This window comes from Micromys minutus, assembly GCF_963924665.1.
Source record: "Micromys minutus genome assembly, chromosome: 4".
Taxonomy (NCBI): domain Eukaryota; kingdom Metazoa; phylum Chordata; class Mammalia; order Rodentia; family Muridae; genus Micromys; species Micromys minutus.
Window position 1 is genome coordinate 20,429,673 of NC_137973.1, and position 20,184 is coordinate 20,449,856.

A 20,184-nucleotide genomic window follows, 5' to 3' on the forward strand; every position below is an offset into this window, starting at 1 on the left:
ATCAAAGAACTCTTCCCTAAGGTCTTCCCGACCGAACCTTTGGGAAAACTCTACTCTCCCCTTTCACCCACCCCACAGTCAACCTTTGGGCACGTTCAAATAGTCCTAGAAATTATTTTGAAAATAGTGACTGGATCAGATCTGGAAGATAATGCATCTTCTTAAGATCCAAGGGAAAGACATTCAAAAGACAGAGTTGGTGAAGTATTCACTGAGTGGAAATGCTCTCTGCAAATGCCTTTTGTTACTTTAAAGACAAAGAGTCGGATGGAATGGCATTTCTTTGTGTAATTCTTTATTCTTTTCTGTTTGAAAGGCCAGCCTTGTCATCAATGATTCTTGTTGTGAGACCGCGGTCCAGCGGAATGATCTTATTAAAAGCTGACATTCAGCATCAAAGACTGTGGCCTAGCATCTGAGGGATGGCAGGCTCTGAAGGGAATAACCGTGCTGCAAGCCCACTCCATCATGTTTTCATGGGTCTGTGTTAGCCAAGCACAGTCTACATACGCACATTTACAGCATCTCACTCAATAAAGCAAAGAGCTCTAAGAAATCTGAACTGGCCACAAACAGATATTCCTTAGAGAATAGTAACCCCTGCGTAGAGCACAATGTCTAAAACCAGGCCAGTGATAGGATAGGAATGTGGGGCCTCTTATTCCAAGAATTGAGATAAAAGCATATTCTGAATGTCAGGAATAGCTAGGCATGTTCATTGAAACAGGATAGGAGCAGAGGTCAGAATGCACTTCAGAGAAGCCAGCACAAGGGTGAAGGAATGTCCTCAAGGTGCCTGATATAAGCCTTCCTCTATGGGGTTAAGAGAACGAGTTTGGTGACAAAAGGGCTGTCTTGAGGGTGGTTCTCAGCTTTGATAGATAAATTAGATCATACATTTTTTTTCTACTGTGCATGTCCATTCCGATAACACATCTGATTTTATTCATCCAGTCATGTACAGGCATACGGTGGTCAATAGGGAATTCTCCCCTAAAGTTTACGGAAGGCACACTTATGTTTTACTATACAAGCATCCAAAGCCAGTTCAGACAGGATCAGGCCTTCAATGCATACACTGGAATATATTTATGTAGATACTGGATAAGTTTTGTTGCTGTCTTTTGAGTTTTACTGCTTGTCTTTGGAAAAACAGTAGGACAGTGGAGAAAGAAAGCTTATCGTTTTTGTTCCTATTACTGTTTGATTTACATTGTGATAGTATTGTGCAATTTATTCCAAAAAGCCTTGCACATTTCTTTGTCACCTGTTATCTGTGATGGCTGTGTTCCAGGATCCTCACTGAAGACCTGAAGCTTACTACTGAAACCCAAACATGTTTTTAAATCGTGTTTCTAAATGCCAGGCCGTGTAGCCACACATTACCAGAGTTAAGCTCTCCTTTTATGTTTTATGCCCTTCGTGGTCTAAGATACCATTGTTAACCTTGTGCTTTGAGGTAACTAATTAGTAACTCAAGAACTACCTGATGAGAATCACAATTATACAGCTGATGACTGAGATGCCTACTAAGCAACTAAAAATCGGGTAATATATACAGGGTAGACACACTAGATGGGAGAATAATTCACTTTCTGGGGAGAAAGAAGTGCCACCCAGATACTCCCAATTACAGCTATTTAAAACTTATGAATTATTTATTTCTAGAATTTTCCATTAGCACTTTGGGATGTTGGTGGTTGGCCATGAATAATTAAAACTTTGCAAAACAAAACAAAACATGGATCCAGGGTGTGGCTACTGCGTTTTATTTAATTCTTGTAGCTGTTTCATATAGAAGTTAAGGCAGGTATTTTATTCAGTAACAATGCAAATTACATAGTTGGCTTATGCGAGGCTGCAGGATTGCTGAGAGATCGAATTCTGACGTGCACTCAAGGATTCCGAATCCCAGTCACGCTGTTTCTATCACAGATGCTACAGAACAGCCCTTCTGTTTAATGGGGGAAAGCACTAAATACTGTGTCAATATTTGAGGCTACTTTCATGTTTCATGAGGAAAGTACAGTATATTTGTGTGGTTAAGCACAGAAAGCTGGTTTGAATGGAATATATTCCTGCATGTATTGGACTAATTAACCACCCCAAACCCTTCTATTTCTGAGAGTTTGATTAAGTGTTTCGTTGTTTTTTGTTTTATTTAATATATTTCAAAATACTACTTCAAAGGTAATCTTTTTTTTTTTTTAAGTTTAAAACCTTACCCTACATTAGCAGTTAGGACATGTTTTGTAATATTTTGGTGCAGTTATCAAAATTATTGTGCTTAATGTATAAATATGTTAAAACTATTCTTTTGTTTCATTGTTGGCCTGGTAATTTTAAGCATGAAATATTTCTCCTCCACGGATGACTGTAGGTAAATCTCAGCTCACGTGCTCTTTCAGTGACTGTAAATTCGGAGATCATTGAGAGCCGGTTAGGTCCAGAGAACTAAGCACTTTCCAATTGTGATGGCTTTCTGTTACAGAATTCTTACTCAGTGGAGCTTAGCTAGCAATTAAATCTAACGGTTTTCAACTTTTTCCTATTTGCGTCATGTTCCCAACATTTAAATTAGTTCTAATATTTAGAAAGGCCTTTCTCCAAATCCCCATGAATAAATTAACTCCAAACTGGGAGAAGCAAAAGCCGAGAAGTGCTTCTCATCTTCCATAGAAGCAACTTATCTGGGCCCTTATACATTTTGTAAATACCTTCAACGGTACCACCATATATATAAGTATACCTGTATGTGTACATGCTAGTGTGTGTGTGTGTGTGTGTGTGAGTGTGTGTGTGTGTGTGTGTGTGATGGTATAAAGATTGAAAATTGAAAATATTTTTCTGACTTTGAAAGGCATTGGTCTTTTATGTTCTGAACTTGTTTGCCTCTGAAGCCTGTGTAATTCTAGCTCCTTCATTGTATGTGATTTTTCTCCCTTCTCTGAAGAATAGTCTTTAAGGTTTTTCTTCTTTCTCATTATATTTGGAAACATCATTATACTCTTTTTAATGTTTTATGTTAATTTGTTTCTGTGTGTGTAAGAATAGAGGTAACTGGATAGCTTTTGTGAGTTGGTTCACTCTTTCCACCATGTGAGTCCTAGGGACAGAACTCAGGTTTCAGGATTGGCAGGCAGTGGCTTTCACCTACTGAGCCATGTCACTGAGCTGCATCATTTTCTCTAATGTGGGCCTCTTTTTGAGCTGTATGATTTTTTTTTAAACAAGAAATCCTTCCTTTCTGTTCTCATACGTGACTTCATTTCTGCCCCTCTGCCCCTTTCTTTTCTTGTTTATTTTGATTGTTGTTTTTGTTCTGGCGTTTACCATTTTGGTTGTTGCTATGAATTCTGTTCAGTAAGTGTCCAGGAGACACTGACTCTTTTCAGGTGTTAGAGTTCTGCTTTTGTTTGTTTGCTAACTTCTCTGAAATGTTTAGTGCATAAAACAGAATACTGAAAAACCTTAAAGATCATGGAAGAAATATCTTGTATAATATATCTACATATTATGTATGTATGTATGTATCTATGTATCTGTGTATCTATCTATTTCTATGTATGTATGTATATATGTATGTATGTATCTATCTATCATCTTTGTATATGCATTCACACATACACTCATGTATGCATCTGTTTATGAGGTAGTAACAAGTAATAAACCAAACATATCTAATAAGTGGCACTTGAGGTTCATTTATCTTGTTGTATTTTTGTAATCTCTTTTGATCTCTGCCTTCCATCTACACTTTCCCCACGGCACTCACACTGTCTACACTGCACCCATGGTACACTCACCTGTCTACCCTGACCCCATGGCACACTCACCTGTTTACCCTGACCCCATGGTACACTCACCTGTTTACCCTGACCCCATGGCACACTCACCTGTTTACCCTGACCCCATGGTACACTCACCTGTCTACCCTGACCCCATGGCACACTCACCTGTCTACCCTGACCCCATGGCACACTCACCTGTCTACCCTGACCCCATGGCACACTCACCTGTTTACCCTGACCCCATGGCACACTCACCTGTCTACCCTGACCCCATGGTACACTCACCTGTCTACCCTGACCCCATGGCACACTCACCTGTCTACCCTGACCCCATGGTACACTCACCTGTTTACCCTGACCCCATGGCACACTCACCTGTATACCCTGACCCCATGGCACACTCACCTGTCTACCCTGACCCCATGGTACACTCACCTGTCTACCCTGACCCCATGGCACACTCACCTGTCTACCCTGACCCCATGGCACACTCACCTGTCTACCCTGACCCCATGGCACACTCACCTGTCTACCCTGACCCCATGGCACACTCACCTGTCTACCCTGACCCCATGGCACACTCACCTGTCTACCCTGACCCCATGGCATGCCCTATCTTCTCATTTCTTCCACTGCCAACTTTGTTCATTATCTTTTTTTAGCCTTATGGATTTGCACATTTTAAAAAATAATTTTCTAGCTCTCCTCTCAGTGAAATTTGGGGGAAAAGAGACAGGTCTGAGAAGTCATTTTAGCATCTTTCACCAGAAATCTTAACTCTTTTTGTAGCCATCTCTGGTGTTAGCTGATAGGTTGTTTTTTTTTTTTTTCCTTAAAATTTCAGAAGGAACAGAAAATTCCTGGTAGATATTTGAGATACAGTGGAAAGAGAATTTTTAAAACTTCTTTTGCCAACAGTTTTTTTTTTTTTTTTTTTTAAGTAAATTAAGTGAGATCTTATCTGGTCAAAGGTCTCATCTGAAGTGTTTTGTGGTGAGCTTCCCACACTCGGGGGATTGGAAAAGATCTTCTGGTTTTAGGGTGGGCCTCTTCTAGGTCTGGTTGATATCACCATGGCCTCTGCTGACATGGCTCTCTGCAGGGGCCCTGCCACATGAAGCCAGCTAGCTGAATGTGGTACAACCCTCAGCTTCACAAAGACTGCCAAAGAGCCTTCAGACAGCTTGAGGTATCACAGGCTCAGTTCAGAAATGCTGCAGCTCTGTTTCCACGATCTGTCAGTTGTTCTTCCAACCATCAAAAGACTCCCTCCTTCTTGCCCTCTTATTTTGACACAGAATAAGACATTTCCTCCATATCAAAGAAAGCTCACTTTTCTTTTGGCCTGACTTGGGCACTTCATAGGTCTCTGTGGTTGTGGCATGATGAGACTAAGAGTGACTGTAACAGCAGTGACACAGTTGCTGGAAGTCTAGCTTTAATGTCTTGTCTGGAACGTTGGATAAGGTAGGGCAGACCAGGTGAACGGCCTGAAGCTGGTATAAGACACCCCAAGACTAAGTTCTCATCACAAAGGAGATTTATTTGCCCCAGAGGAACAAAAGGTAGGGAATAAGAGACGGAGACAGAAGACAGAGGACTAAGGAGAAGAGAAAGAATATGGGGGAAGGGGGAGGGATATTTGCTCCAGAGAGACAAAAGACTGCCCCTGGATAGAGAGGAGACAGACATTGCCCATAGGCAAATGGCAGTTTATAAAGGGACTACGTTAGGATGAGTTGGATTGTTTTGATTGGCATGTTTTAGGTGAGTCAGAGGGAGCTGCTTTAGATTCCTGGGCCTTGGTAGTCAACCTTGGGAGGAGGAAAGGACCAAATAGGAGACTAGAACTCAGTGGCTAGCTTTAGGAATGTAATCTAATGGGGAGCTTGCAAGGGGAAGGGGAGAAGGAAGGGCAGAATCTGTCAGTGCCATGTTTGCTATGATCAGGCCTCCTAGAGCCCTTCAGCAGACAGCAGTGGAAAACCAAAATTATGAGCCAATTGCTGTCACAAAATATTCCTATATGTATTGGACTGATAGTCATGATTACAAATCAAATTCCCACCTAGAATCATTCCTATGAAATCCAAGTGTGTGTGTGTGTGTGTGTGCGTGTGTGTGTGTGTGCGTGTGCGTGTGCGTGTGCGTGTGTGCGTGTGCGTGTGTGTGCGTGTGCGTGTGTGCGTGTGTGTGTGTGTGTGTGTGTGTGTGTGTGTCAGGGAGGTTCTGCTGCTGTCCCAACTCCATGTGTATAGAAGGCAGTAGTGTGTGGGCTTCATGGAGAGTAAGCAGTGGCAGTTTGTTCTTAGTGGAATTCAAAACAGGAAAGAGACGAGGCTTAATTTTACATCACTTAGAATTTTAAGATTGGGAAAAGAAACAAAACCTACAAGGTACGTGTAACAAAAGAGAATTTATGCCTACTTTCAAGATCCAGCTTCTAAAAATATAGTTTCTGTAACTGACTCATATGAATACTGTTTGAAATGAAGGTGTTATTTTACTTGACAATACACTTTACAATGTACTTGCTTCTCCCTGAATTTGTATATGTGATTTTTTTTTTTGCAATATTTTATTGTGTTCTTTTATCTACTACCCTTCCAACCCTTATTGTGCCCTGATCTGTTTCAACCTCCCAACAGTAAGAGAGAAAGAAGGTTAGAGGGGAAAGGGGATGTAGACCTCTTTCTATTACTTCCTGCTGATTAAGAGCATTGAGTTACTTGGGACAAGTCCAGTCTTCGTCTCCCAGATAACCATTTTTTCATTTTTGTTCTCTCCTCTTTGCGACTTGACAAACTGCATCAGCAGGAAATAGCAGCACCCTCCTGAGAGTGAGTGCGTGCCCTATCCTTCTTGGGGTTCTGGCACTGATACCCTCTCAAAAGTTTCCAGACTTCCAAGTGTCATACACAATCTCAGAAACTTTCTGCAGCTGGAGGACCCACGATCCTGCTAGATCTCCAGTCAATCATAATCACCTGCTGTGAAGCAGCCTCTTATCCCATACCTGGGATTAAAACAAAAACATATTCACAAAATATAACCAGATTATTAAAGAAATTAAAATTCTCACTACCTGACTCTCACAACACTTCTTAGAGAAAAATGGAGCTATGGTTAAGTGTTCTGTGTGTGCAGCATAGAAACTTGACCAGGGATGGGCCCATTACGAGGAGCACAGATATTGAACTGAGCAATACCTAAGACTGGATTCTGGATCTGCCATTCAATAAATCTCTAGCCATGGAAAGATCTGCAGAAATTAACACTCAACATTCATGAAAGGAAAGTGGAGTGATAGGCATCCACCTATCCTAAAGCAACACAGGAAAGAGGCAGACAGATAAGCCATCAAAAACGAAAACTACTGTGGCAGGAAAATGTGCGATGTACTATGATCACGACGGGCTTTCAGGTCATATGAGAATCCTTACTGGAGCTGTGAGCTTTAAAAAGTCACCAAAGTGTAAGGACAGAAGCATCAGCCGGAAGCCAGCACTCAGAGAGGGTCAGCCTACTTGCTGGGGAGATTGAATGTCTTTAACATGGAGAGCCAAGTAGATGTTTGAATAGGGATTCGGGTTCTCAAACTGCTAGTGATTCACTTTTTAAAAAAAAAAAAAAAAAAAAAAAAACTTTATTTTACAAAACAAAGATGTGATTCGCTTTTAGTTATGTGCACGTGGCACAGGGAGAAGACATACACACATGAGTGTAGGTGCCTCTGGAGGCAAAATGGCATCAGAAGTAATTGCAAGCTACGGGATGTGAGTGCTGGAAACTGCACTTGGATCTTCTTCAGGAAGTATACATTCTTAACCACTGTGGTTAAGGTTAGACCCTAGATTCAAGTGGTGTTTGATCACCCTACCTGAGTCTCTCAAGATAGGGACAAAATAAATAAGATACTAATCCAAGGGACACTGAAGAGATCAAATGACCAGGCTTACAACCTGTTGATGCTAAGAGTGGTAAGAGAAAGGAAAAGGTGAGCATAGTAGTAGCTTGGTTGGTAGAGGAGTTCCCTGTTGCAGCACCCAAGGGACATTAAATCATACTGTGTAAATTCCATCAGAATTCACCATTTCTCCTCTGAGGAGTCCAAGCCCACCATGTCCCAGTTGCTCCTTCATCAGGACAGCAAGCTCTCCCAAGTCTATAATGTTGATTGGTTTGAAATTTGGATCTGAAAAGTATCCATATATAGCCATCACTTTGACAGAATGTTTTGATGGGACAATTAGATGGAAATATGTACCAATCCCCAAGCAGTAGGGTGAGCGCAAGTGTTGGTGCATGTATCATTTAGATTATTCTTAGAACTTTAAAGACCGTTTCCAAGAAATAGTGCATTTATTTTTACATTAATTCTTCATGACTCTTGGCAGCATGCTGGTTTGTTCTTGAAACTTGTCAAAAATACATACATTTCAAGCTACCATTATTGTGAAAGATATTGTAAATGATGCCATTTAGAAAAAGCCACGGGAGAACTAAGAGCCAGTGAACTCACATAAAAAAATTAAACTAGATTTGATATCTATATTTTTTATACTTCCAAGATGGCTCATAACATTCCTTGATTCTTTTCCAAAACAGCTTGATTGTACAAGCCACAGACAGAGGGGTGCCTAGGCTTTCTGATACAACTCTGGTCAAGATACAGGTGATTGATATCAACGACAATGCCCCAGTATTTCTCCCCTCGGAAGCAGTAGAAATTGCAGAAAGTAAGTGTGGCAAAACTTTCGATTGACTTACACATTTATCATTTTTTTTAATAGCCAGAAGTTTTATTAAGTAATAGTTCTCAATAGCCATGCGAGACAGATAATTTTGTCTTCCTTTTATTGAGTAAATAGTGGATGGTCTTAAGAGATATATCAAATTTCAAGGGCTTTAAGTCCTAACATGTGGATTTGCATTCAGATGGGCTGACTGAGTCGCTAGCCCCAACTGCGAATTCTTACAGTGTGTTTATGTGTGGATATTTCTCAAACATTAAATGTACTCCAGGCAGAAGCACACGTTGTTGCTGTGATCGTCCTTTCACTCTTTTGAACACCTATTCTGTCTGACTCAGGCTTCATTGATCTTTTTAGGACACTGATCCTGATAGTGAAGTTAATTTGATCATGTGCAGAGCCGTCACTTTACTCTGGTATAAACCGCAGGACTGGTAGAAGCTAAAACATTGCTGTTTTAGTGGTAAACTGTTTATTACACAATGACTTTATAGTCTGAGAACCCAAAGTTGTCCCATGGCAAATACCTACACTAGTAAAGTCATCCTATCCCCTTATAGTTAAGGTTAAAAACAGCCATTACCTTTGTTTCTTTCCTCTCTCCTTTATTACCAAATTTATCCTGAAACATTTTGAACACTTATTTTACTGTCTTTGCTTTTCAAACAAATTATACTGACCCCATTCCATAGAGATCTCTCCACATGGGGATGCCTGTAACTGTTTATAAACAAAACATATTTCAGGTTTATCTCTCACTTTCAATATTTTCGTTTGCTTTGATGGACTGTGTGCTGTTCCTAAGCACATGAATTGGTAGGAAAATGCATCAGTACAACTGGCGTGAATATATCACAAGAATAAAGTGCATAAGTCAAAATCTACTGAATGGGATAAAGTGGTTGGTATTCACCAAGAATTCCTACCCAGCCTTGACTACTGAAATTTACAAATTCCATACACAGTGGAACAATTCTGAATCTTGGCAGACACTTTCCACTGCCACCATACTAGACTCTTAGAAATAAAGTTCCTTTCATGGGTGGGTTAGTTAGAGACCATGGGATTCACCGAACATGTCATTTGTTCTGTGATGTTTGTTTGTTAGTTTAGTTTTGATGAGTAAAATTAGAGATTTGCTTCCCTCATTAGCACTGTGTGTACTTTGTTTTCCCATAGCCTTGGTAATTTTAGTTTTGAGAAACAACTTTAAGAGAGAAAAGCAATGTCTAAGATACTATCAAAGAAATAATTTTATGAAATTAAATACTGAGCAGTTAAGTATTAAATCTTACATCTGTACACTGACATTTTCATTTTGGTTCTGATCTATTTTCAAAGTTAATTATTTGTATTATGTGTTTAGTAATGTCCTTTTCCTCCTCTATGCCCCTGTTAGTCTCTGCTCAGACAGACACTGGAACTGCAGGAGAGTACTCAGGGTAGTTTTGGATTCTGGAGTTGGATTGTAAGCATATGGTGGAAAACTGTAGTATACAACTGGAGTCTAGCCTACTTCCTCAATTTTCTACTCTGTGGTAGATTTTCACTTTTATTGTACTTATAAATTCTTCTGTGTTTTGATTTAGCTCATAATGAGCTTTAGATGAGAAATCATGCCAGCAAAAAAAAAATCATTTCAGATTTAAAATGAATGTAATTGGGCTGAACGATTGAAGAAATGCCTTTTGAGGAATAATTTTAATGGAAGCTGACATTGGTCATGATGATTGCAGATTCTTTGCCTGGTGTAATTGTGGCTCGGGTATCTGTCCATGATGCGGATCTGAATCCAGCTTTCACCTTCAGTCTTGTCAAAGAAAGCAATCCTGGTGCCAAGTTCGCTATCAGTCAGGGCACTGGAGTGCTGGTGCTGGTGGAAACACTGGATTTTGAAGAAGTTACCGAATACGAGCTGACCATCCGAGTTTCTGATTCAGGGCACCACACGGAGGGTTCCCTCATCATCCGTGTGCTGGATGTCAATGATAACCCACCAGTTTTTACTCAAGATTTTTACCAGGTAAAGAGTTGAAAAACTAAAAGTAACAGGGGGTTGGGATAACAGATGGATCAGAAGTGAATTCTGGTGGCTCTTCTAGAGGATTTGGTTCCATTTCCAGCACCCACATGGGAATTCATAGCTATCTGTAAGTCCAGATCCATGGGATATGCTACCCTTTTCTGATGTCCACAGACATCAGTTATGTACCCAATGCACAGGTAGACCGACAGAAAAAGAGCCTATATACTTAAAATAAAATAGACAACAGTGTCAAGTGAAGTCAGCCCTGTGTCACTGATAGGATAGTCTGGGCTATCAACATTCACCATTGCTAATCTTGAGTCAAGGTTGCAGTCTGGTCTGTCACATTGTAGACTAGAAGTCATCTGGAATTATGGAGCTCATTTATTTATGTTTTCTGAGTATGGCGACCATCAGACCTTTGCATTTTCTCTTGCGGTGTGTAGAGTTGGAGTCCACTTATTCACAACAATTGAAATTTGTCCAGTTTTTGCAAGACCGGAGGAAAGGTGAACTAGTTTGCATTATTTGATGATGCTTTGAACAGATTCTTTTGTCAGAATACATGGATTAACATTTCACACAAAGGGATTGTGAGCAGATCTAGAAAGTGCAGAATTTAGATTTTAGGGCAGAGTGTATATTTACAGAAGTCATAACAGTGACCACAGACTATTGAGGTCTCAGAAACAAATCTTAATACTCTTCAGTGGAGGGAATATAAGATGAGAACTTAACCTAAGAAACAATTCTCCACAAAGCCTCACTCAAGTGATGTAACTGATACATTTGGCATAAAATTAATAACTACACTACCTTCTGTCATTCAGATATAATCTAGTAAGAAAATGCTTAATAGTAAAAAACCAAGGTTTAGAAACATTAAAACTGTTTTCAGAATCCAGAGACTATTAACATTTTAGTTTATCTCCACTAACAATCAGCAAGCCCGTCTTTAGGGGTTTATTGCTATGAAGAGAGACCATGAGCGTAACTTTTACAAAAGAAAATATTTAACTTGGGCTGGCCCTTGAGGTTTAGAGATATAGTCCATTATTGCCAAGGAAGGAAACATGACAGCTGGACATGGTGCCGGGAAGGAGCCGAGAGTTCTACATCTGAGGCAGAGGGAGCAGAAAGTGCGAGTGACACTGGACTAGAGTTGCTGAAACCCCAAAACCCATCTCAAGTGACAAACATCCTTCAACAAGGCCATACCTGTGCCAGCAAGGCCACCCCTCCCTATAGTGTCATTCAAACGACCACATTCCTCTCTCCCGCCTCCGTGGGCTTGTAGCCACATTATGCAAAACTTCTTCAGTCCAACTTGGAAAGACCCATAACCCATCAGTCTCAACCTCGTTTAAAATTCCAAAGTCTAAAGTGTCTTCTAAGACTCGTGGCAATCTCTCAAGTGTAATTTCCTATAAAATCTGAAGAAAAAAGCGATCACATAGCTCCAACATTTAGTATCACATGATATACACTACTGTTCCAGAAGAGGGGAAAGGGAACACAGTAAGGACACATGGGACAACTGGAACAAAGCCAGCTGGGCAAACTCCGAACTCTGTGTCTTTAGGCCTGATGTCAAACCACTTTTCAGATCTCCAACATTTTCCAGCTTTGTTGACAGCAGCAACCTTCTCTTTCTTGAGCTGGGACCACTCCCAGTTAGCAGCTTTCTATAGTAGGCATCCATGACTCTGGCATCTCCAACATCTTGGGATCCCCAGGCTTTGCCTCCACAGCTTTATGCATCTCTGGACCTCCTTGCAGTAAGAACCCTGACACACAACTGGCCTCTCCGGCTTTCCTTAGCTGTGCAGGGAAATTCCTTACCCCTTGCTTGTATCCCTGACTCTAAAGCCAGAACCACGTGGCTGAAGCTGCCAAGTGGTGCTGCTTGCTAGGGTAGGACCATAGCCTCCTTGTTCAAACACATTGTCACCAGCTTTTGTCCCCCAAGGGTGGTTTCTCTCACATCTAAACTTGACTGTCCTGGAACTTGATCTGTAGACCAGGCTGGCCTCAAACTCAGAGATCCACCTGCTTCTGTCTCCAGAGTTCTGGGATCAAAGCTGTGTGCCACCATGTCTAGCTCTGACCTTTCCTTCTTTAATTCCTTTGTACACGTTGGAAGCTGAACTGGGTGGTGGTCTTACTCTGGGGTGACCACTTTCTTTATTCCAATTAGCTAATTCCAATTTCCTTAACCTGTTTACTAGACCCAATGCTTCTGCTTTTCTAAAACTGCACATTTTAATTTTTTCCTTTCTCAGCTTGTTCCTTTTCATTTTTAGATCTGCATAAGAATATCCAGCAATAACCACATGACACCCTCGATACTAAGCTGTTTTGAAATATCATCTGCTAAAGCTGTTGATTCATATCTCTTCAATTTGGGCTCACGTGGATTTTTTTTTTTTGGACAAGGGCAGAAAGCAGCTATATTCTTCACTGAAATATCACAAGAATAGTCTCTAGGCCACAAACTAAAATTCTTCTCTGAAATCTCTTGAGCCAGGCCCCTATAGTTCAAAACAACCTCAGTATTAACATATTCCATGTCCCTACTATTAGGTCCCATTAAGCCATGCTTAAAACATTCAACTGCTTTTCTAACTCAAAATTCCAAAGTCTGCATTCCTCCAAACAAAAGCACAGTCAGGCCTATCACAGAAATACCTTAGTCTCTGGTACTAACTTCTGTCTTAGTTGAGTTTTATTGCTGTGAAGAGACACCATGACAACACCATTTTTTTTCATTTTTTTAAAGATAATCTCTGTATTTACATTTGAAATGTTATCCCCTTTCCCCACACCTCCCCCATAGCCCTTGCCCCTCTACTTGTCTTCATAAAGGGGCACTTGCTCCTAATCACCCTCTCCACCCCATTGCCTTGGTATTCTCCTGGATTGGGGAAACATGCCCTCCCTGGACCAAAGGCCTCTTCTCATATTGATGCCAGACACTGCTATCTTCAGCTACATATGCAACTGGAGCCACAAGTCTCTCAATGTGAGCTCAGTGGTTAGTGTTTTAGTCCATGGGAATTTTAGAAAGTTTGGTTGGTTGATAATGTTGTTCTTCCTATAGGGTTGCAACCCCTTTCAGCTCCTTCAGTCCTTTCTTTAGCACCTTCATTGGCATCCCCATGTTCAGTCTGATGGTTAGCTGTAGGCATGCTCAGCTGTATCTATATGACTCTAACAGAGTCCCTGAGTATGCATCTCTATCTGGTTCCTGCCAGTAAGTATTTCTTGGCATCAGCTATAGTGCTTGGATTTGGTGGCTGCATATATGGATCCCTGGGTAAGGCAGCCTCTGAATGATCTTTTCTTCAATCCCTGCCCCTCTATTTGACCTTGTATTTCCTCCCATGACTGTTTTGTTCTCCCTTCTAAGAAAAACTGAGGCAACCACATTGTAGCCTTTCTTCTTTTTGAAGGAAGGTATTTCTGGGGCTAGTATCTACTTTTCAGTGAGTGCATACCATGTGTGTGTGTGTGTTTTTTTTTTTTTTTTTTTTTTTTTCTGTTACTGGGTTACCTCGCTCAGGATGATAATCTCTAGGTCCATCCATTTGCCAAGGAATTTCATGAAGTCATTGTTTCTAATAGCTTTGTAGTATTCCATTGTGTAAATGTACCACACTTTCTGTATCCATTCATCTGTTGATGGACATTTGGGTTCTTTCCAGCTTCTGGCTATTATAAATAAGGCTGATGTAAACATGGTGGTACATGTGTCCTTGTTATATGTTGGAGTATTTTTGGGGTATATGACCAGGAGTGGAATATCTGGGTCTTCAGGTAGTACTATGTCTAATTTTCTGAGAAACCACCAGACTGATTTCCAGAGTGGTTATACCAGCTTACAACCCCACCAACAGTGAAGGAATGTTCCTCTTTCTCCACATCCTCGCCAGTATCTGCTGTCACCTGAGTTTTTGATCTTAGCCATTCTGACTGGTGTGAGGTGGAATCTTAGGGTTGTTTTGATTTTCATTTCACTGATGACTAAGGATGTTGACCATTTCTTTAGGTGCTTTTTGGCCATTCGGTATTCCTCAATTGTGAATTCTTTGTTTAGCTCTGTACCCCATTTTTAATAGGATTGTTTGATTATCTGGAGTCAAATTTCTTGAGTTCCTTATATATACTGAGTATTAGCTCTCTATCTGATGTAGGATTACTAAAGATCCTTTCCCAATCTGTTGGGTGCCATTTTGTCTTCTTGACAGTGTCCCTAGCATTATAGAAACTTTGCAATTTCATGAGGTTCCATCTGTCTATTCTTGATCTTAAAGATCAAGATTAATTTCCCCTGTGCCTATATGTTCTAAGCTCATCCCTACTTTCTCTTCTAATAGTTTCAGTGTACCTAGTTTTATATGGAGGTGTTTGATCCACTTGGACTTGAGCTTGGTACAAGGAGATAAGAAATGATCTATTTGCATTCTCTGCATGCTTAGTGCCAGTTGAAGAAACACCATTTGACAACAGCAATTTTTATAAGGAAAAAATTATTTGGAAATGGACTACAGGTTTAGAGCACAAGTAGACATAATGTTGGATATGGAGCTCAGAGGGCTACATCTGGATCAGCAGGTAGAAGCACAAGAGAGTTATAGTGGGCCACACAAGAGCTTCTGGAACCCACAGTTCACTCCCAACCACACAGTTCATCCAATAAGGCCATACCTACTCCATAAAGCCACACCTCCCAATAGTGGGCCATATTTATTCAAACCACAAGGCCTACCAAAGGCAGACTATGTAGTTTCTAGAGTCAAAATGAATGACGGGGGGTCAGGCTTTGCATGAGTGCCTGAAAAGTACTTATTAGCAAGCATGATGTCTTTGTTCTCTTTTATCCTCAGACTGCGGTTCCTGAGCTCATACCTAGAGGGTACTTGGTGCTGACCCTGTGTGCCACAGACTTAGAAAGCAGCAGCGAAGACATTTCTTATAGGATCCTTTCCCCTCCTGAGGGATTCACCATTGACCCCAGGAATGGTAAGTCACATTGGCTGTGGTGCATTGCACGTTAAGGTGCAGAAACATGGAATCATTAGCTTTGAATGGTCCTAGCACAGCCCTCCTGCCCTCCTGCCATTCCCTGCAGTTATAAGCACTGCTTTCTTACTTATCTAAATTAGAAAATGTCAGTAGTACATCTTCAGCATCACAGTGGTCAGACAGCAAAGGGTGTTGGTTAAATGCTGCTCAATACCAGGAAGTGAGGAGACACTCTCCCCCAGTATATTGATACCCAATTTCAAGTGTCCAACCAGCAGAGGTTAATTGTTCTGTGACTCAACATGTATCAAAACAATGTCAGAACAGATCCTCTCATTTCTCAGGATTTCAAATGATTACAGTGTGGAAACTGGTTTACTCAGCCTAGTGCAAAAACCAGTGTAACAAAGTAATAGTGGTGTATATCCAATAAAGACAAGAATAATCAAAAGAAGGAAACCTCTTCAGTTTCCATTTCTATCAAATAGAAGCCCTTGCATGACTCTGGTTTATGTGGCATCTTCCAGGCCCTTTGTATTTTTGTCAGAGAGGACAGCTGTGATGTGTAATGTACCCAGACAAGCAACTGCTCACCTAAGCAGAGTACAGGGGACATTACTAGTACATAAACACTGAATGCTGACCTTAATAAAGAGGCATGATCAGCCACACAGTGTCCTGGTGGGTCACGCTCTAGAAAACAATAGGGCACTGCCATCACAGCAACTCTACCTATCACAGCATCCTTTTCAAGAGAGAAGTGAGTTTAAAGGTAATGGTAGAATTATCTGAAAGAGGACTTTTGGTCCAAAGTATCAGAAGAAGACTCGCTGGGTGCTTGTGATGAGAGAAATAAGAAACGCTGTACAGATCAGAATATCAGGAACTTCTCTGCCCTTTGTGTCCTTGTCTTCCTGTCTTTTCTTCTCATCTCATAAGATGCCAGATATGGGTAACTGCTGTTCCTCACCAGCCAATAGCAGTGTGTGCAATACAGGCCCCTGAGCACTGACGTCTTAGCAGCACTTCTGCCCAATGGGCGTGGTATGGAGTTTGATTAGAATGTTTTAAATTAGTCAAGTTTGCAGTGTGACTATGATTGAAATGTGTTAGTTCAAAAAGAAAGAAAGAAAGAAATGTGACAGTTAAACCTCAGCAGTGGTTCAGCATTTATTTTTAGTGACCACACTTAAGACATTTTAGTAATAAGGCCATTGTATACACACGTGTAGAAGACATACATTCCCATGCTTATTACAGTAAGAGATATGGATGTATTTTATCATTAAGGAAGAAGACGCCACTTGCTGAGTTACCTCAAGAGCGTCCCATTATAATTAAACACCCCACATTCTCATTTCCACTGCTTTTATTTGGGTAGAATGATTTAGTAAAGCCTCCTCGTGTGTGTATGTGTAGGGGGAAGGCGGGGAGTGCCAGGCACACACATCTACCGCTAGAATCCTTGACTATACAAGCCATCCTATTTTTGTTTGAGAGAGCATTTCATTGCACACCCCATTTTGGTCTTTGGCTTTCAATCTTCCTGCCTCAACCTTCCAATTGCTATATGATTATCGGCATGCCCTACGCTTCTCAGCTCAAAATAGTTATGCTAGGTTATCTCTGTACATATCTTTATAAATAATGGGATAAAATAAAATGATATGAGACAAGACAGTACGCTATTTTAAAAAATAATGAAACAACTTACCATACAAGAAAAAAATCAGGGGAAAATGTAGCTACGGTAGCCTCAAGCTGCACATGTAAAAGAAAACTGAAGATTATTTCTGAAGCTTTTGTACAAATATAATAATTTTGAAATCTATTTGTACTTCTTGTTGGCTGTGACTTAAAACATCCAGCAAAGAGCAAAGTGAATTTGCATATTCAGTAAGCATCTGCTAGCTAAACAGATCATGACCATTTAGTTCACAGCATTGACACACTGTCTTATTTTCCAGGCACCATATTTACCACTGATTCTGTATCACTTCTTGGACAAACACCAAGACTCCGGTTTCTTGTTGAAGCCAGTGATGGTGGAACTCCCTCCCTGAGGGCTCTGACATTAGTGGAGATAGAAACACAAGACATGAACAACTATGCCCCTGAGTTTACAGTGGGGTGCTATAATCTTAGCTTGAGTGAAGATACCCCAATTGGAAGCACACTCGTGACCTTTTCAACTATCGACCATGACTACTCTTTTGAAAACACGCACACCGAGTATTCCATTGTCAGTGGCAACATACACAACTACTTCCACATCGAAACCAACCTCCTTGGTTCAGAATATCCCCACCAGCAGAGCGGCGCTCTTGTGTTGCTTCATGCCCTGGACAGAGAAGCTAGTGCTAACCACAAGCTTGTCATTCTTGCATATGACCACGGCTGCCCGCCGCTGAGTTCCACAAGTGTCATAGCCATAGAAGTCCTCGATGTCAATGACAACGCACCCACCTTCAGCAGTTGGCAGTACCATGCCCATGTCAAGGAAAGCACCCCAGTAGGGAGTCACATCACCGTGGTGTCGGCAGACGACCGAGACACGGGTTCACATGCAGAAGTCATCTATGCCATAATCTCCGGAAACGAAAAAGAACGTTTTTACATAGAAGACAGAACCGGGGTTCTTTATTTGGTGAAACCGCTCGATTATGAGGAAACAGTAGCATTCACTTTAACCATCCAAGCTGCAGATGAAGAGGAGAAATATGTGTCTTTTGCTGCTGTGCACATCAGCGTGTTAGATGACAATGACCATTCGCCTCAGTTTCTGTCCTCTACCATGGCCTGTGTCACTCCTGAAAGCCTGCCTGCTCCCTCCACCATATGCTCCGCGCATGCTCTAGATTTTGATGCTGGGCCTTATGGAGAGGTGACTTATTCTATTTTGTCACCCTGCCTTGTCACACATGGGATACAACCTTACCAGGATCTCTTTGCCATTGATCCTTTGACGGGGGACATTCACACTCAGCAAATGCTTGACTATGAAAGTGTTAGTCAGTACTGCCTCCTGGTTCAGGCCAAAGACAGGGGTGGTGCCTCAGCTTCCCTGGAGCTTTGGGTGGAAGTTGAAGGGATAGATGAGTTTGAACCCGTTTTTACTCAAGATCCATATTTTTTCAGTCTCCCTGAGAAGGGTCAACAAGGACATCAGCTGATTGGCAGAGTAGAGGCCTCAGACGCAGATGCTGGTGTGGATGGGGTGGTTCTTTACTCCCTTAGAACTCCATCCACTGTCTTCTCAGTAAACAAAACTAATGGCAACATTTACTGGGTTGGAGCGCCTCTCCTAATGACCAATCAGCTCAACAAAGAAGACACTCTGGAAGTGAAAATAATTGCTCACAGCCCCAAGCCTGGCTCCAAGTCCACATACTGCAGTGTGTTTGTGAACGTCTCTTTGCCAGCTGTAGGGCTACACCATAGAACAGCACTGGTCCACAGTTTCTCCATCAGTCTCGTGGTCTCCTTGTTAGTGTTCCTCTCGCTTGTCTGCACTCTAATTGTACTGATTTTAAGGCATAAGCAAAGAGACCCTCTACACAGCTATGAGGAGAAGAAGACCCCATCATCTCAAGATGCTGATCTCAGACTGACTGGGGCTGCAAGCGAGTTCAAGGTTGGGCAGGAGACTTCAGAGTACAGGGATGTGACAGGGACTGGTGGAGCCATGCCTGCTGAATGGCTGAACTTAATGAGTGTCATGGAGAAGGACATTATCCACCTCTTCAGGCACCCAAACTTTGGTGGCCACTGTTCTGTGGATGGAGAAACTGCAGAAGATAAGGAAATCCAGAGGATAAATGAGAATCCTTATAGAAAGGACTCAGATTCTGCCCTGAGTGACCGAGGTTCTAGGGTGCCAGACTCGGGCATCCCTAGGGATTCTGACCAGCTTTCTTGCCTGTCTGGAGAGACAGATGTGATGGCTAGTTCTGAGGTAATGGAAGCTAGCCACATGTTTGAGGGAGGAGTTGAAGGGGAAGGCTGTGATACATTCTATGTTCAAAATAATTCATCATCCCCAAGAAGAGAGGCAACAGCAAGTGTCATGGATGAGAGCAGGAAAGAATACTTCACTTCAGGCAATGAGGAAGGGAGGTGCGCAGCTCCTTCCACTCAGACAAGCTCCGATGACAATGCCAGAGGCAGCTATGCCTGGGATTACTTCCTCAGTTGGGAACCCAAGTTCCAGCATCTTGCCTCGGTGTTTAATGATATTGCCAGACTAAAGGATGAACAATTACTGGTGTCTGGCATTCCAAAAGACACATCTTTTGTTTTCCCACCCCCTTTGATAACAGCAGTGGCACAGCCCGGGATTAAGGCAGTTCCCCCACGATTGCCAGCCATCACCCTGGGCCAGGTTCTTCAGAAATGCCCCCGGTCTCCCCTTCCCTACTATGGCGGGTCTTTACCAGAAGCCATGACCCCCAACTTTTCTCCATCTCTTTCCCTGCTGACCATGCAGACTCCTGCCAGGTCACCCGTGTTGCCAGATGGTGAATCTATAGGAACATGCATACATGACACATGTTACGACATGAAAGCTGAAGATGAAGTTCAAGCATAG

General features: G+C 41.7%; 1 protein-coding gene across 1 annotated transcript in view; it reads left to right on the forward strand.

Annotated features, from left to right (window-relative positions):
- DCHS2 (dachsous cadherin-related 2) overlaps nucleotides 1-20,184 on the forward strand; it is a gene marked incomplete at both ends in the record, with an annotated part of 211,384 nt that extends 191,200 nt beyond the window's left edge. The window contains 4 exons of the mRNA XM_080915358.1: nucleotides 8,400-8,530; nucleotides 10,282-10,568; nucleotides 15,458-15,593; nucleotides 17,564-20,184. Coding sequence (XP_080771484.1) covers nucleotides 8,400-8,530; nucleotides 10,282-10,568; nucleotides 15,458-15,593; nucleotides 17,564-20,184 — 3,175 coding nt within the window. The remainder of the gene's footprint in view (nucleotides 1-8,399; nucleotides 8,531-10,281; nucleotides 10,569-15,457; nucleotides 15,594-17,563) is intronic.